General features: G+C 40.5%; 1 protein-coding gene across 1 annotated transcript in view; it reads left to right on the top strand.

Moving 5' to 3' along the window:
* LOC137439349 (uncharacterized) overlaps positions 1 to 16036 on the top strand; it is a 34696-nt gene that overhangs the window by 18370 nt on the left and 290 nt on the right. The window contains exons 7-8 of the mRNA XM_078767970.1: positions 15385 to 15452; positions 15610 to 15739. Coding sequence (XP_078624096.1) covers positions 15385 to 15452; positions 15610 to 15739 — 198 coding nt within the window. The remainder of the gene's footprint in view (positions 1 to 15384; positions 15453 to 15609; positions 15740 to 16036) is intronic.

Raw genomic sequence — 16036 nt, 5'->3', positions numbered from 1 at the left:
ACATCTCAATGAATTTGGAATGTTTTTATGGTTATTAAATTTTATCTTATTTTCCCAAACGGGTAAAAAATCATTCATTTATATATTTGGAAAACAAGTCATCCAACTTTTTTTGAGCTATTTTAGAAACTCTATATTTTATCCTGAGTTCGGGTTTAATTTCAAAATAATTCATTATTTTATTTATGTAGTATCTTGTATTAACATTTCCATTAAAATTATTTTGAATAATAAATATCATTAAACCCTTATACATTTCCTCAATACAAAGAGTCTCTTTCCTTGTAAGAAATGGTGTATTATCACCATAATGCTTAACATTCATCTCTCTTATTAATCTTGTAAAGTAATTCATTTTTGGTTCTAATTTAAAAGAGTTATATGTTTTTTTATATTTCTTATTATCATTAATTAGAATATAATCACAGAATAAACATTGTTTATATGAATCCTCATCATTAAGCCCCACTCTATCACAAGCCGGACAATTCTCTAATTTATCATATGGAGAGTCTGGAAATTCTAAATATCCTTCAGAACTTATCATATTTATGTGGTAAATTTTTACTTAAACTAAATGCAAGTTTATTCATTAATAAATACAATGTTTCAAAGCACAAAAGACAAATTTCAATCAATCTCTACTTCGGTGGAAGATATAGAAAAATATGTCAAAGATGTTAAATTGAACAAAGATAAATATGGAAATTTTTGGGTAAAACCAGTTATGGAAAATAACATGAGCCCCTCTATTTCATTTAAAGGAAGAGCTCTAACTATACCTGGAAAGACATCCATTAAAGTAAATCTAACAAAAGTTTCTCCTCTACTCCTGGCAATTTATTCAAAGCTTGAAAAAGTGATTGACCACGATACTTTGAAAAAGAATGATAAGACCATTAATAATTCTAGAGGAGACATTTGTATTTTCTTTAATAATCCAAAGGGTGTAGATCTAAGTAAAATGAATGATGTTAATATTTCTGGTGAAATGTCATTTCGTTCTATGATAGTTAGAGATTATTTAAAGATAACTTTTGATATAAAAATTGTAGAGATTGAATCTGTTAATGAAAGAAAGTATATAGATATTGATGGGAATATTTTTCTTGCTAATTAAATATGAGTCATTACAGCAGTGAAGATTTTACTATTTCATTGAACTCGGACAATAGTGATGATAGTATTTCATTGAACTCGGACGATGGTGATGATAGTATTTCATTGAACACAAATGATAGTTATGAGAGTAGCTTTATTGATGACTCTGAGTATGATTCTGAGTATTCATGTGATAGTTATGACTTAGATGATTCTGAGTGAAAAAGTGTTTTATTTTAAGCACAGTGATATATATAAAACACCACGTTTTCTCACGCTATAAATATGGTTTATTGTAATACTTGCGAGAAGGAAGTAAAATATTATAAACAACATATTCTCACCGCAAAACATACATACAACATTTTTAACAAACTTTCCCCTCTTCCACCTGAAACAAAACACTGTTCTACATGTAATAAAAATATCCTCAAGAAAGGCTTCAAAATACATCTTAAAACAAATCTACATTTATCAAATTTTATCACAACTAAAAACTCTGATGGAGCATTCAAAGGACATATTAAAATAAGAGTCTTTAACTTCAAACCTCCTGAACCAGAGTCTATAGTTGATGCTGTAGAAATAGTCCTTGAGCCAGACCAAAAGTAATGCTCCGGCGGGGGGAGTAATTCTCATTATGATTTTCCATTAGACCAATGTCTCAAGTGTCAGAAAAGGTGTGATGCACATCTGAGAACGGTAGCTTAGTGCCCGGATGGACGCCATCTTTGAAACCACCCAGCTCGAAAATGCCCATTTGGTGGGGTACATTGTTGCACGTGTATCTGGACTTCTATACTAGCTATCGATGTGCGGTTGACGACTAAATATACGTCCGATGTGTACCGTCTAAATAAAAAATAATATGAAGCATTTTGTTTTAGATTAATTATTATAAAAATCAATTATCGAAAAAAAATCATATATTTTTCAATATTTTATTATTAGACTTGTACTTTTTTTAGTGAAACAACACTGGTATGATTTTCCAAATTATGCATTGTGCTACACCGTTTATCTGTCTATAAAAATAACTCAAAAACTAAAACATATCATCCACCACGAGTTTACAACAAATAAATGTAAAGAGGCATAAAATGACTTAGGCCGCCGCTGGCATTATCTATTCTGACGATAACGCAAGTTAGGAATGTCGTACGGAGAGGATTTTAACACCATACGATATCTAATAAGCAGGCGGAAATTGTTACATAGGAAATCTGCACTTTGGTGGCCATCTTGGATTTCAAAATGGCCGCCAATTATATTAATTATTCATTACTAGAGTTTGGAAAGACGTATGGAGCTGATTTTAACACCATACGATGTATATTCCTAATAAGCAAGCGGAGGTATCATTGAACATGTCATGTTTTAGTTAAATAACACCGGTATGATCTTCCAAATTATACATTTTGCTAAACCGTTTATCTGTCTATAAAGATTTTCAGGCAATTTGGCCTGCATTATAATAGAGAACAACATATGCTATACAATATACAGTGCACACAAAGTTAATCATCAGAGTCGCCATCAGAGTCATTGGCATCCTGAGCCACGATAGCATCATCCTGCACCATGTTGGAGCATCCCTGCAGCTTACAAACAACAGTGCACTTCAACCCATTCAGTATGCAGGAGCAATCTGACGGTCGACACGTCCTTCTGCATGTGCATGAGATGAGATTCAAGACGACATCTGGAGCTGGTAGACCCGCCATCCATCGGATTGTGAGCGAACCGCCATCATCGAGTTCCCAACCATGTCCTGCTGATGGTGTTGGGACGTCTGGTAGGTTTTCAAGGCTGCGTCGCCAGATAGCCGCCTGATAGTTGGCCCTAAGCGTATGCTGCATCAAGGAGTCTTCACAAGGCGGCAATTGTCCAGATTCGATCTGGCCCTTCTTTGCACAGAACATGTGATAACGGAGCGAATTAACACCGACGATCTTCGTGTTCTTGGCGTACAGCTGACACGTGAAGGCCTGAATGCTATTGAAGACGTCTGTTGGTACATTCCACGAAGATCCCAGATCTGTGAATGCTTGAAGATACAGCTCATTCGCTTGCACAAGCTTCAAAGCCTTTATCTTTCCTTGGCTAGCCAGAGCACTCACAGTGTCACACCCGCTCCATGCATGAAGCCCTGGCAATGCACTGCAAACTCCAGACCCCAATACCGCAGCCAACTTTCCAACGTCGATCATTCTGACTCGAACCTTTGTTCCTCGTCTGATGAAGAGCTGACTATCGATGGTTCTGCTGAGATGAAGACTGATGATCAGAACGTCGGTGTCATCTGCCACTAAGATGATCGTCTTGTAGTGGGTAGCGGCGTGCTTTGCGTGGAGAAACATACGCGTGTCTGCTTCCTCGTGGCTACATCCGAGTGCTTGCACCAACTTCCACCTATCGCGGGTCAGTACCAGACATTTTTCACCACAGGTGACATACAGTGTTCTGTTGCCTAGCTTTTCGCGATTTGTTTCATGTTTCCACGACTCCGCCAGAAACACAACCAGTTTCTCCTTTGTCTGGCTGCAAGCAAGGAGACGCCGCCAGTTCATGATTTTGTGTGCGGGTCTGATCTCGCTGAAACTGATGCCTTCATTTGAACCGCGGTTCACACGCTCAGCTGCTTTGATGGATTCTTCTGTGTATGTGTCAAAGACAACATCGATGCGCTCACTGCCTTGACCAGCGTGAAGCGCTGCAGCAAGGATGCGGTCAGATAGTTCTTCGAACGTGTCGTTCTCGCCATGCATCTTTTGTATGAGAGCCATCGCATCAATTATTGTTGCACTTCGCTTGTCAACGTTCTCGGCTGGTTCCACAAAACCTTCCATGTGTTTCGCAAGTGCAGCTTTGTTCGTTTTTTTCATTGACCCATCAACGTTTGCCAAAGACCATGGTAACGGCCCTAGTGGGTGACAAAGGACAAGTTGCATGTCGAGGTTCCTTGTCTTGGCGATGAGTATCATGGTGGCAAACAGTTGTCTGTCAGCTCTCAGGACGATCTCCTTGTTTGTGCCCTTCACAACTTTCTGCTTGATCTTACCAAAGGTCTTCAAGTTTAGCTTGTTCAATGTGTCATGAAAGCCTGTTCCCTCTTCAAGACGTTTCTGGAAGCTTTGATACGCCGCTTCCCCCTTTTGCAGGGTGTTGAGTAGGTCATTAGAAACGTCCTCCCTCGCAGCCGCTCCGATAGATATACTGAGAAGACATGACGGATCATCGGCGAATGGATTGGTCCAGTCATTTTGCAGTAGATCACAGATAGCTGTGACGCCAGACTCATCACGTTTGATGCGAGAAGTAGACAAGTCAGGGTGCTTGGCGTGAGATGTGTCGCTGCCATTCACAAGGATAGTTTCTCGTAGTTGCCTCAGTGCAGTAGTTCGATTTTCTGCAGTTAGATAGTATCGTGACACAGCCCCTTGTCGAAGACTAAAACCTCGTGTTCCTCCAGCTGTTTGCGTATCTTTGTTTACTGTTTCTTCTGTTGTCTGATCAACAGCGATTCTGGCAAATGGATTCCCTGGTCTAAGCTGTACGGAGAAGTAGCCTTGATTGAAATGCCTGTACAACTCGGGGCATGTTTCGTGGAGTTGCGTCATCTGTGCATAGTACACTGGTAGATATCTAGCATAGTTCACCTTGTTCATTGCGAAACACCAAGGGATCACTCTTCGGACACAAGCCAAGTGAAGCATCCAGTCGCCTTCTCTATCCGCACGAATCAACCCCAGCAGGGTCTCTACCATATCAATATACATCATCCAGAAGCGAGCCAGGTCTCCATGTTTGGTTCGCAGAAAATGTAGGTATTTCGCGAACATGTCAAAGCTCTGTACACATGAATCATCATCGAGAGCAGCAGCGAGAGTCTCGTGGCAAACATCCTCCTTGATGCTGCGAATTTTGAGGTCAGTGCTTCGCATCTGGGGTTCCTTGTCAGGATGATTGCTTTCTATCCACACCTGGAAGCCCTTCCAAATGATGCGCATTAGTGCCTCGTACATCAACTTGTGGAGTCGCACAGCACGGTTGTATTGCTTGCCTTCCAGAACCCTGTTGATGGAACCTTCAGCGATTACTCCTGACTCAACAGCTACATCCCGAAGGCCTGCATCTCCAAACATTTTCCCAATGCTCGACATGAAGTTACAGATGGTATGGAAGTTCCCCATCATGAGCACGATTCTTCCATATCGATCGACATCTTTCCATGCTATTTCGGTCGCCTTAGCAAATAGTGCCTGGTCGAGCACCACCGGTATACGCTCAAGCTGAAGTGATGACATGATGTTCAGAGCTTCTCTGAGGATTTCTTGCACTGTTGCCATATCTGTGGCAGGCGCGTTTATAGTCGGCAGGTAGCCAACTACATCTTCCGTCACCTGAACACGATCTCTAGTCATGATGTTGAAACCAGTCCACGAACTGATTGTCTGGTCGCATGGTTCCAGCATGCGAGTCATAATCCATACGTGATTTCGGCGCTGCGCAAGGGATGTTGCGCCTGCAAGAGTGTCAGAAAGATCTGCAGGCTTGATTGCAGGTGGGCCCTCTCGTTTCCCACCGCTGTATATTGGAACTAAATCGCTGGATGACGGGATAGATCGCTTCTTATCTGCTTTGGATACTGCCGATGGAGGTTGGGGCGGCAAACACGACTGCGACTTCGGTTGGACGATGATACCGTTGACGCGATGCGATGTTCCGCCACCACTCAACGATTCCTCTAGCCTGTCGATGTTATCGAATGCTAATACAGTCGGGACCGAAGGGTGCACATGTGACGGAAGTGGTACTGTATCTTTCTCCACACTTGCTATTTTGTCTATGCATAGCGCTGTCTCGATTTCTTCCAGAACTGTGTACGAACATCCGTGCCCGAGTCGATTCAATATTCTGATGACCTCTGTATTACCAGTGAGCGTTTTCATGACCCACGGAAGTAGGACATGCTTCGATGTTCTGATGGTACCCCGGTGTACAGCATTGATGATATCTTGAGCCATCGACCATACCAGTGTGTCGGCACGCGCAGAGCTACCCCCACTCCCTCAAATCAAAGTATGCAGAAATACACGAAGAGAATCTGGTATCTTCACGTAATCTGAAGTGAGTTCTGCTGGCTGAGGCGGCCAACGTTCATTGTAATGAGCATCTTTGATCTGGTGTCGCAGTGAAGTAGCTGCACGCACAATGTTACTTTCACCGTCCGTTCGTTCAAATGCTTTCACTTCTGCTTTCAGGTTTACGCACTCTGCAGCAATCTCTCGCTTTGTCAGATTATCGGGCATCAAGTATACACGGTGTTTCACATTGAAGAAGATGAGCGATTCTCCAAACTCTCTTTGTAATGTGCGCTGCAGATTCTTCTTGATGGAGTCACGAACATCAACTGAAAATGTATCTGAAGACAGGATATCTGTTGCAACATCAACTATTGGAACAATCCTCGGGTTCAAGAACAAGTCAGTGCGAATGAAATTGAATATACATCGTATCATTTCTTTTTTCTCGATATTATCTTCAATGTCAGTTTCTACTTGAGGTTTTTGGGGCCGTGTGTAGTTTCTATAGCAGGCGAAGTGGTAGTGAGCCTCAGCTGCAACCATATCTCGTGTAGTCAATGCCAAAACTCTCTCATCATTGCGAGCTGTCGCAGCATCTCTTATTGTCTTATCTGCTCGAAGTTCAACAGCCAAGACAACTGTTTCACGGGTACGACTGCCTTTTATGAATTTTGAAGCACGCTGGCAAAAAATGCATTTATCATCGTAGACCGTTGAAGTTGATCCTGCCTCTTCCCGTGATGATCGCTGTCGCACCGCATCGCCAGTATCAACTGAAGAACTTCTAGCTCCATTGGTCAAAGTAGCTAGGTGGTTTTTGTGAGTGAAGTCTGATCTACAAGCCCTATGGTATAATATTGGAATATTAGGAAGTTCAACTGCGCCTTCTTGGACTAGCTTTAGAATTGGATAAAAGTTTCTAACTGCGGCTGCGTCACACAATGTCTTCCAAGAACTGTTGCCCGCTGCCTTGCTTAGTTCAGAGAGTGGCGACTTCTTGCTGCACAGGATGCACGTTCCGGACTCAGGTTCAATCTTCGCCCGTTTCGCCTCGACACCGGCCATCTCAGCTGAAAGAACAAAAAGACTGACGTGAGATTACTCCGATATCCGAAAAGCTCGCCAGCTTACATAGACATACTCATCCAAGTCAGTGAACATGTTAGATGGCGCCACAATACAACTCTATAATAGAGTTGTATGTGGCGCCATCTAACATGTTCACTTTTAGTTCTTAAGCCACCCACCCCCCCCCCCCCCCCTCAGAAATTAATCAGGTCACCGCAACAAATCTCAGACTGAGATATAGAATATAGAATATAGATATAGAATAGACTGACGTCACTTTCGGCACTGGGTTCTGTGGGTTGATTAATCGGCGGGAAATTCCAACTGACATAGTTTCGGTTTGTGGAAAGTGCATGCCTTTTCATATATTTTTTGTGTACACTCGTGGTGGATGATATGTTTTAGTTTTTGAGTTATTTTTATAGACAGATAAACGGTGTAGCACAATGCATAATTTGGAAAATCATACCAGTGTTGTTTCACTAAAAAAAGTACAAGTCTAATAATAAAATATTGAAAAATATATGATTTTTTTTCGATAATTGATTTTTATAATAATTAATCTAAAACAAAATGCTTCATATTATTTTTTATTTAGACGGTACACATCGGACGTATATTTAGTCGTCAACCGCACATCGATAGCTAGTATAGAAGTCCAGATACACGTGCAACAATGTACCCCACCAAATGGGCATTTTCGAGCTGGGTGGTTTCAAAGATGGCGTCCATCCGGGCACTAAGCTACCGTTCTCAGATGTCCATCACACCTTTTCTGACACTTGAGACATTGGTCTAATGGAAAATCATAATGAGAATTACTCCCCCCCCCCCCCGGAGCATTCACTTCAAAAAATGGCCGGTTGGCTCAAGGACTAAAATAGTTAAACCTGCTGTTCAAACGTTGATTGAAAAAACACTAAAGGAAATGAAACCACTTAAATTTTATATGGGAGTAAAATTAGAAATGACAAAGGATGAAGGAGTTATAGATGCACCATACATGAGAACTGAGCCACACTTTATATCTTCATATCAAGATTTTAAAACATCAGGAGTCTATGATGAACTTATTAAACAAGAGCAAGATGTGGATAATTCAATCGTAGGAAGTGGATTCAATATAGGAAAAATTATTTACATAGACATTCATATTCTTAAATCAGATCCTCTAAAAGCTTCTTCTTACATTGATTTACCCAGTGTTATCAAAAATAGAAAAGCAGTTATCAATATCAAAAATAAAGACAATAAATGTTTTCTCTGGTCTATTTTAGCACACTTACATCCTCCACATTTTCATGATGAAAGAGTATCTCATTATAAAAAATATGAGAATACATTAAATACGAAAGATCTAAAGTTTCCGATGACTTTAAATGATATTCCTAAATTTGAAAAGATGAATAATTTATCAGTTAATGTTTATGGTCTAACAGAAACAAACAACATTCAGGTTTTAAAGCTTTCTGACAATTGTAAACAAACTCATATTAATCTTCTATATTTTAATTCAGACGAAAATTCACATTATACATACATCAAAGATATTGCTAAATTAATAAAACCACAAGTCTGTAAGAGAACAAATAAAATATATATTTGTTTGCGTTGTCTTAACTTCTTCAATTCACAAGAAAGATTAGATAAACATTCAAATTATTGTGGCGAACATAAATCAACGGTAATCAATATGCCTAAAGAAGGCTCAAAGATCACATTCAAAGATGAAAATAAAAAGATCAAACATCCATTTGTTATATATGCTGATTTTGAAAGTATTTTAGAAAAAATTGATACTGCTTCTCCAGATCCAAAAGAATCATACACAAATAAATATCAAAAACATACTCCTTGTGGTTTTTGTTATTATATCAAATCATCCGTTGGTGATAAATATAACAAGTTAGAGATGTATAGAGGCTCAAATACCCCAGAGGAGTTTGTGAAACGACTAGAAAAAGACTGTGTTCGATTAACCAAGATAATGAGAGAAACCAATAAACCAATGTCCTTAACAAGTAAAGAAAAAAGGGAATTTATAAAAAAACAATGTCTGTCATATTTGTGAGGAGAAAATTGGTAAAGGTCTAAAGGTTAGAGACCATTGTCATCTCACTGGTAAATATAGAGGTCCGGCTCATCAAAGTTGTAATATTAATTATCAACTCCCCTCTTTCATTCCTGTCTTTCTTCATAACAACGCTCATTATGATACACATCTATTTATCAAGGAACTCTCAAAGACTTCTGGAAGTATCTCAGCAATTCCAAACACGGATCAGAAATACATTTCATTCACAAAAACAATTCACACATCTCCTATTACTAATATCAGATTTCTTGATACATTTAAATTCATGGCAAGTCCATGGTTAACTTGGTTCAAAATCTAAAAGAGTTTCCATGTCTTTCAGAGTATTTTTTAGATAAAGATTTTCTAACACAAAAGGGAATTTACCCCTATGACTATATGGACTCATTTGAGAGATTCAATGAAACACAACTTCCTTCAAAAGAAAATTTCGATAACAAATTAAACAACAGTCATATATCTGATAAAGATTATGTACACGCACAAAATGTTTGGGAAAAATATAACATCAAGAATCTTGGCGAGTATCACGATTTGTATCTCAAAACTGATGTGCTTTTATTGGCCGATGTATTTGAAGCCTTTAGATCTGTTTGTCGCACTGGATATGGATTGGATCCTGCTCACTACTACACAGCACCTGGATTGGCCTGGAGTGCGATGTTGAAAATGACAAAACAAGCTTTGGATTTGATAACCGATGTTGATATGCTTTTGATGATTGAAAAGGCAAAAAGAGGTGGAATTTCACAAGTCTGCTCGAGTAGATACGTAAAAGCAAATAACAAATATCTTCCAAATTATGATCCAACGAAAGAGAGTTCTTACTTGATGTACTATGACGCGAACAACCTGTATGGCTGGGCAATGTCTCAGGCTCTTCCTTATGGAAAACTTAGATGGGTAAAGGAAAAAGACTACAAAAACGTTTTACAAGGTGTATGTATCTCTACACAAAAAGAATTGGATGAAGAAAAAGTTGGTTATTATTTTGAAATTGATTTAAAATATCCAGAGGAACTCCATAACCTACACAAAGATCTCCCATTTGCTTGTGAGAAAGAAAGTCCAAAGAAAGAATGGTTGAGTGATTATCAACGATCGTTTGATATAGGTGAATCAACAGAAAAATTACTTACTACATTATATGACAAGAAAAATTATGTTCTACACCAAAGAAATTTGCGACAATATTGTTGCAGATATGGGATTTGGCCTCCATCCATATCCGCTTGTAAATATTCCCCTATTTCCCCAATACTCCCCAACTATCCCCAATCCCCCATTCCCTAGTCCCATTGTCTGTAAACAACACTCTGGAGAACCGACCTTCCCCTTTTTCCCCCATTAAATGTCGTGCCCAGGTCCACCGCATCTCACGTAGACAACTTTCGGACATCTTGCTAGTTATTCTTAGTCTATGTCAGTTAAGGACTCGTTTCCATTAATTCTGACTCTTCGTTGCACCAGAATGTGATTGTATGGCACCAGTAGTGAGTTTAGGACCTCCCAATACCTCCCCACAACCTCATCTCCGCATCCTCCCATCATCTCATGGAACTACAACAACAACAACAACTACAACCACAGCGGGGGGCGGCGCGGCGGCGGTGCGGGGAGTGGGCGTCCTCACTCCGGCTTGGTTAGCCGCCATTGCCCATGTGCTCCGACGGGGTTACCACGAAGGGGCTGACTGTCAGCTCCTCGTCAAGGGCGGAGCCCGGTAATCCCCCTGCACCCAATAAGAAGCGGCGGGCCGATTCCATCTGGGGCGGAGCTAACGAGCCGAGGGCGTGTCACTCCCCGCTGGATATACGCAGCCACTTACCGGAGGTGACGTAAGATGCGCCCCCAGCTGGAGAAAGAACGTCACCTCCTAGCGCTGAGAGAGACCTCCCGCATCTCTGGACCGAACCGGGTCGATTCTGCCCCTGAGCCAAGGTGCACCTTGAGCCATCGATTCTGCCCTTCCTTGCCATCAATCCCTGTGTGAGTCAGTCTTGTCCCGTTTATCTGTGGTCTGTCGGGGCTAAGATAAGACCGTATTTAAGTGCCCACCTTTCTATGCTGTACCTCTTGTCAGTGTAATCTAAACGTTCTGCAAACCAATATTATAACCTCCTCCGGAGGTCTTGAGAACTGTACCCCTGGTGTCGTGTCATTTAACCCAGCCGTTGTGTCCTTTCCTTCATTGATCTAGCGTAGCGCGACTCGGCCAACGTTCGAGTATAATCGGGTAAACTGTGCGAACACGGCGGCCATTCCGCTCGGCCCAGCATAACATCTTAATAAGTCGTGTCCGTAACAATATTTATCAAAAGGTCTAAGAGTAGAGAAGATCCATAGGGTTCTAAAGTTCAAGCAAAGTCATTGGTTAAAGGGGTACATTGATTTTAATACACAAAGAAGAACAGAGTCAAAAACAGATTTTGAGAAAGACTTTTATAAATTGATGAATAATGCGGTCTTTGGTAAGACTATGGAGAATGTGAGGAAAAGACAAAATATCAGACTATCAACATATTGGGAACAAGCATCAAAATTAATTAATAGACCGAGTTTTACTCGAGCTGAGGTCTTTACTGAGAACTTTTGTGCGATCCATTTGATTAAAGAGAGTATTGAAATGAACAAACCTATTTATATTGGAACAACAATTCTTGATTTATCAAAGTCATTAATGTATGATTACTTTTATAATAACTTGAGGAAGAAATATCAAAATGATGTTAATCTACTTTATATGGATACAGATAGTTTTATTTTGAAAATTAATACCAACGATGTTTATTCAGACATGAAAAGAGACATTAATATCTATGACACGAGTAATTACAGTCCAGAGAGTGAGTTGTTCTCTTCTAAAAATAAAAAGGTGATTGGAAAGTTCAAGGATGAATTAGGAGGAAATGTTATGAGTGAATTTGTGGGATTGAGGTCAAAGGCTTATGCTTATAAATACATTGTGAATAACGTTGAAAAGACTGATAAGAAGTTAAAAGGTGTAAAGAAAAATGTTATTAAAGAAACAATAAACTTTAAGGATTATTATAACTGTTTAACAACAAAGAAAGAAGAGTTTAGAAAGATTAATGGAATAAGAAGTTATAAACATCAATTATATTCAGAAGAGATAAATAAGAAAGCATTGGGGGCTTTTGATGATAAGAGGTTTATTTTAGAAAATGGAATTGATAGTCTCCCTTATGGTTATATAAGTATATAAGTGATAAGATATATATAAGTGATAAGATATACATAAGTGATAAGATATATATAAGTGATAAGATATATATAAGTGATAAGTTAAAAAGGGGGGGTTGGGGATTTTAACGGGCTACCGCCGCCTTTTTTACTATTATATAAATGATAGAACCAAGTATCAACCAGACTAAAGAGTGGAGGTGTAATCAACCTTGGTATATAAATGGAAAACATAATGAATGTGAAAAATATCAAATAGGTATAATTGAAAAGGCAACTGGTAAAAAAAGTTCACAAAACAAATAAGAGAATTAATTTAAATACCGGTGAATTGGGTAAAAAAGATGGAAATATTTTTGAGTGGACGGAAAACTTTGATGGTTGCCAGGAAAATATATACTTTAATTTAAAAATGGTATGTGGCACTGGAGGCGCTCAAACAAGAACATTGAGGGAGGTTTACCATTTTATCTTAGCTCAGTTAAAATATCTTAATAAAGAACCAAACTCAAACATATTTTTTGTTAATATATTAGATGGTGAAGAGAGTGGCAAGAGAATTAAATTATTTCCCACGCATAAACAAATATTTGTCGGGTCGTTGTTTGAGTGGGTTATATTCACCAGATGATATTAAGAGTAAAAGGTTAAAAGGTCGATAAGGTCAGAAGGATCACAGGTTCACACAGAAGGACCATTGTTTAAGTGGTCTAATGAATAAGGATAACATGTCAAAAGGTTAGAAGGTTCGTAAAGAACAGGGTGAGAGAAATATAGGTGTTTAGGGTCAATGAGGGAGGGAAAGAATTAATATGGAAGTGAATGGGTCAAAGATTAATCTGCCAGATGATATGTAGAAGAAGGATGATAGGTCTATAAGAGAAAACAAATATTTGTAGTGTTTGAGTGGTCTAATGAACAACATTAAGGATAGGTACTACAGACAAAAGGTTCATAAAGATGAGGGTGGGAGAAATAGAGGGGTTTATGATTTTTGAAAAAGACAAGGGGGTAAATGACATTAGATAGGGATTTCCCATGTTAAACGGAGGTGTCCCAGAAGCAACATTATTACACTACTTGTACCGTCCTCCAAACAGTGATGACTCCATTTACATTTCGCTGTCTGACAACATGGACCAACTTCTATCAACTCATCCAAACTCTCTCTTCCTCATATGTGGCGACTTCAACTGTCATCATGCCAGATGGCTGGGTGTGGGTTCCTCTCTCACCAGCCATGGCACCTCAGCAAAGGACTTCTGCTACTCATTGGGACTGACACAATGTGTCAATTTCCCGACCCGCATCTCAGTCAATGGAGTATCTTCTCTTCTAGACTTCGTTATGACAAACTTCCCTGCAAATGTCTGTTGCTCTTCTTCTGCTCCAATCGGTTCTTCTGATCAACTACTTGTTAAAGTGGACATCTCTCTGGCCATTCTCAGAGAGCCTCCTCAGCGCCGACGAGTCTGGCATTTCACTCAGGCTGAGTGGCACGGTCTGCAAGCAGCCATCAATCATCTGGACTGGTCTCCCATCTCTACTGCCTCTGACATCAATTCTTCCTGGGAATTCTTCGAAAGCAAACTGCTCTCTCTCATGCACTGATTTATCCCATCTCGTCTTCAGTTGTCTCACTCTTCCTCCTGTCCATGGTACACTGAGTCTTGTGGTGAGGCAGTTGCCCTGAAACAACTTGCCTTTGCCTCTTTGAAGGCAAATCCAACTGAAGGCAATCTCAGTTCCTTCCACCAAGCTCGGAACAAGTGTGTGTCTACCCTCAGGAGAGCTAGGAAACAATATCTCTCTACTCTCAAGACTGAACTCTCAAACCTGTCTCCCTCCTCCAAATCTTGGTGGCGTCTGGTCAAATCCGTTTCTGGGGGTTTTTCCCCCCTCCATCCCCTCCCTTACCTCAAACAGCTACACAGCTGACTCCGCAAGTGAAAACAAGTTTGTGTTTGCCTCAAAATTTTGTGTCCCAAACCCCTCTCTCTCTGTATCCACCTTGCCTAGTCGTACCCAGCTGCTCCAGGACTCTGTGTCCTTTTCTCCTGTCAAGGTGGAGAAGTTTCTGTCAAACCTCAACACTGATTCTGAAACTGGACCAGACGGCATCAGCCCATGGGTCCTAAACTCCTGCTCTGCCGCTCTATCTCACCCTCTCTCTGTTCTCTTCACCCTCTCTTTTGCTCAAGGTCATCTGCCATCAGCTTGGAAATCAGCCAACATTACCGCTTTACACAAAAAGGTGCAAAAACATATCCTTGCTACGACAGACCAATCAGCCTGCTCCCAATCATCAGCAAAGACATGGAATCCATCACTGCTTCGGATATCAAATCCTTCCTCTTCTCCAATGGCTTGATCTCGGATCATCAATTTGGATTCAGACCAGGTCACTCTACTCTGGACGTTAAAATGCTTGGCATGGGGGTGGCTTCCGGTTCTGCCGGAACACACTTTCTTTCAGCTCCTGCTGTCTTAACAATGGATGGAGGTCCTCAATGCCAAACAGGAAATCAGAGCTGTCTCCATTGACATATGACGTGCCTTCGATACGGTCTGGAACCCCGCCCTGCTCACCAAACTCTCCTCGTATGGTATCCATGGAAACCTCCACGCATGGCTTGCGGACTTCCTCTCTGGTCGCAGTCAACGTGTGGCCCTGAATGGAATTCTTCCTTCTCCCCTGCCTGTTCAGGCTGGAATTCCTCAAGGCAGTGTTCTGTGCCATGGTTGGGGGGGGGGGGGGGGGGGAGGGAGGGGGGAAATGAATTTGCCACAACCTTCATTTTGTGACCGACCCTTCGTGTTCCTGTTAAGTTTCGCTGAGAGTAAACGACCGAATGTATTGTGGTCAAAAATCGTCAGACAGACGGACACCAAATTGGGTATTTTCGTATGATGATATACTGTATATATATACGTATACATACATACATATATTCTTCTGATATTTTCCCACATCAATGATTTTTCAGTGAAAGGGCATGAGATAAATCATGGGTGATCTTTCAGAAAAAAAAAATCAACATCTTGTATCCACAGAGAATATTCTCGAGTATTAAAAGAGGAACAATCCTTTTTTTGTGGTGTTGGGTTTTTTGCTGTTTTTTTAATGTATATGTCATCGAGGAGCGTGGAAGTGCTTGGACTAGTATACTGATCGGATCAAGACGTAACGGGACAAAAGAAACTGCAAAGAGAGGGAGGGAGAGAGAGACAGGAGCAAAACACTAAAAGCAGAGTTGAAGGACGAGATAGGAGGGAGTCTTGGATAAGCAATGGGTGTGCAGAGGAATGAGGGGCAGGAAAGGACGCATGGGGATTGACAAGATGGATACAGAAGGGAAACTGGATATTTGGAGAGAGGAGGGATTGGGGTGGAGGGGACAGTGTTGATGAGGGTAGAAAATATCATGGTTTTGGATTGGGGACTGACAAGGGGACGAGCAGGTGTCTTTGGAAGGGGACA

The sequence above is a fragment of the Myxine glutinosa genome, chromosome 14 (assembly GCF_964187855.1).
Source record: "Myxine glutinosa chromosome 14, kmMyxGlut1.1, whole genome shotgun sequence".
NCBI lineage: Eukaryota > Metazoa > Chordata > Myxini > Myxiniformes > Myxinidae > Myxine > Myxine glutinosa.
Note: the sequence above shows the minus strand (reverse complement) of the source record. Positions and strands in the feature narration are given on the sequence as shown.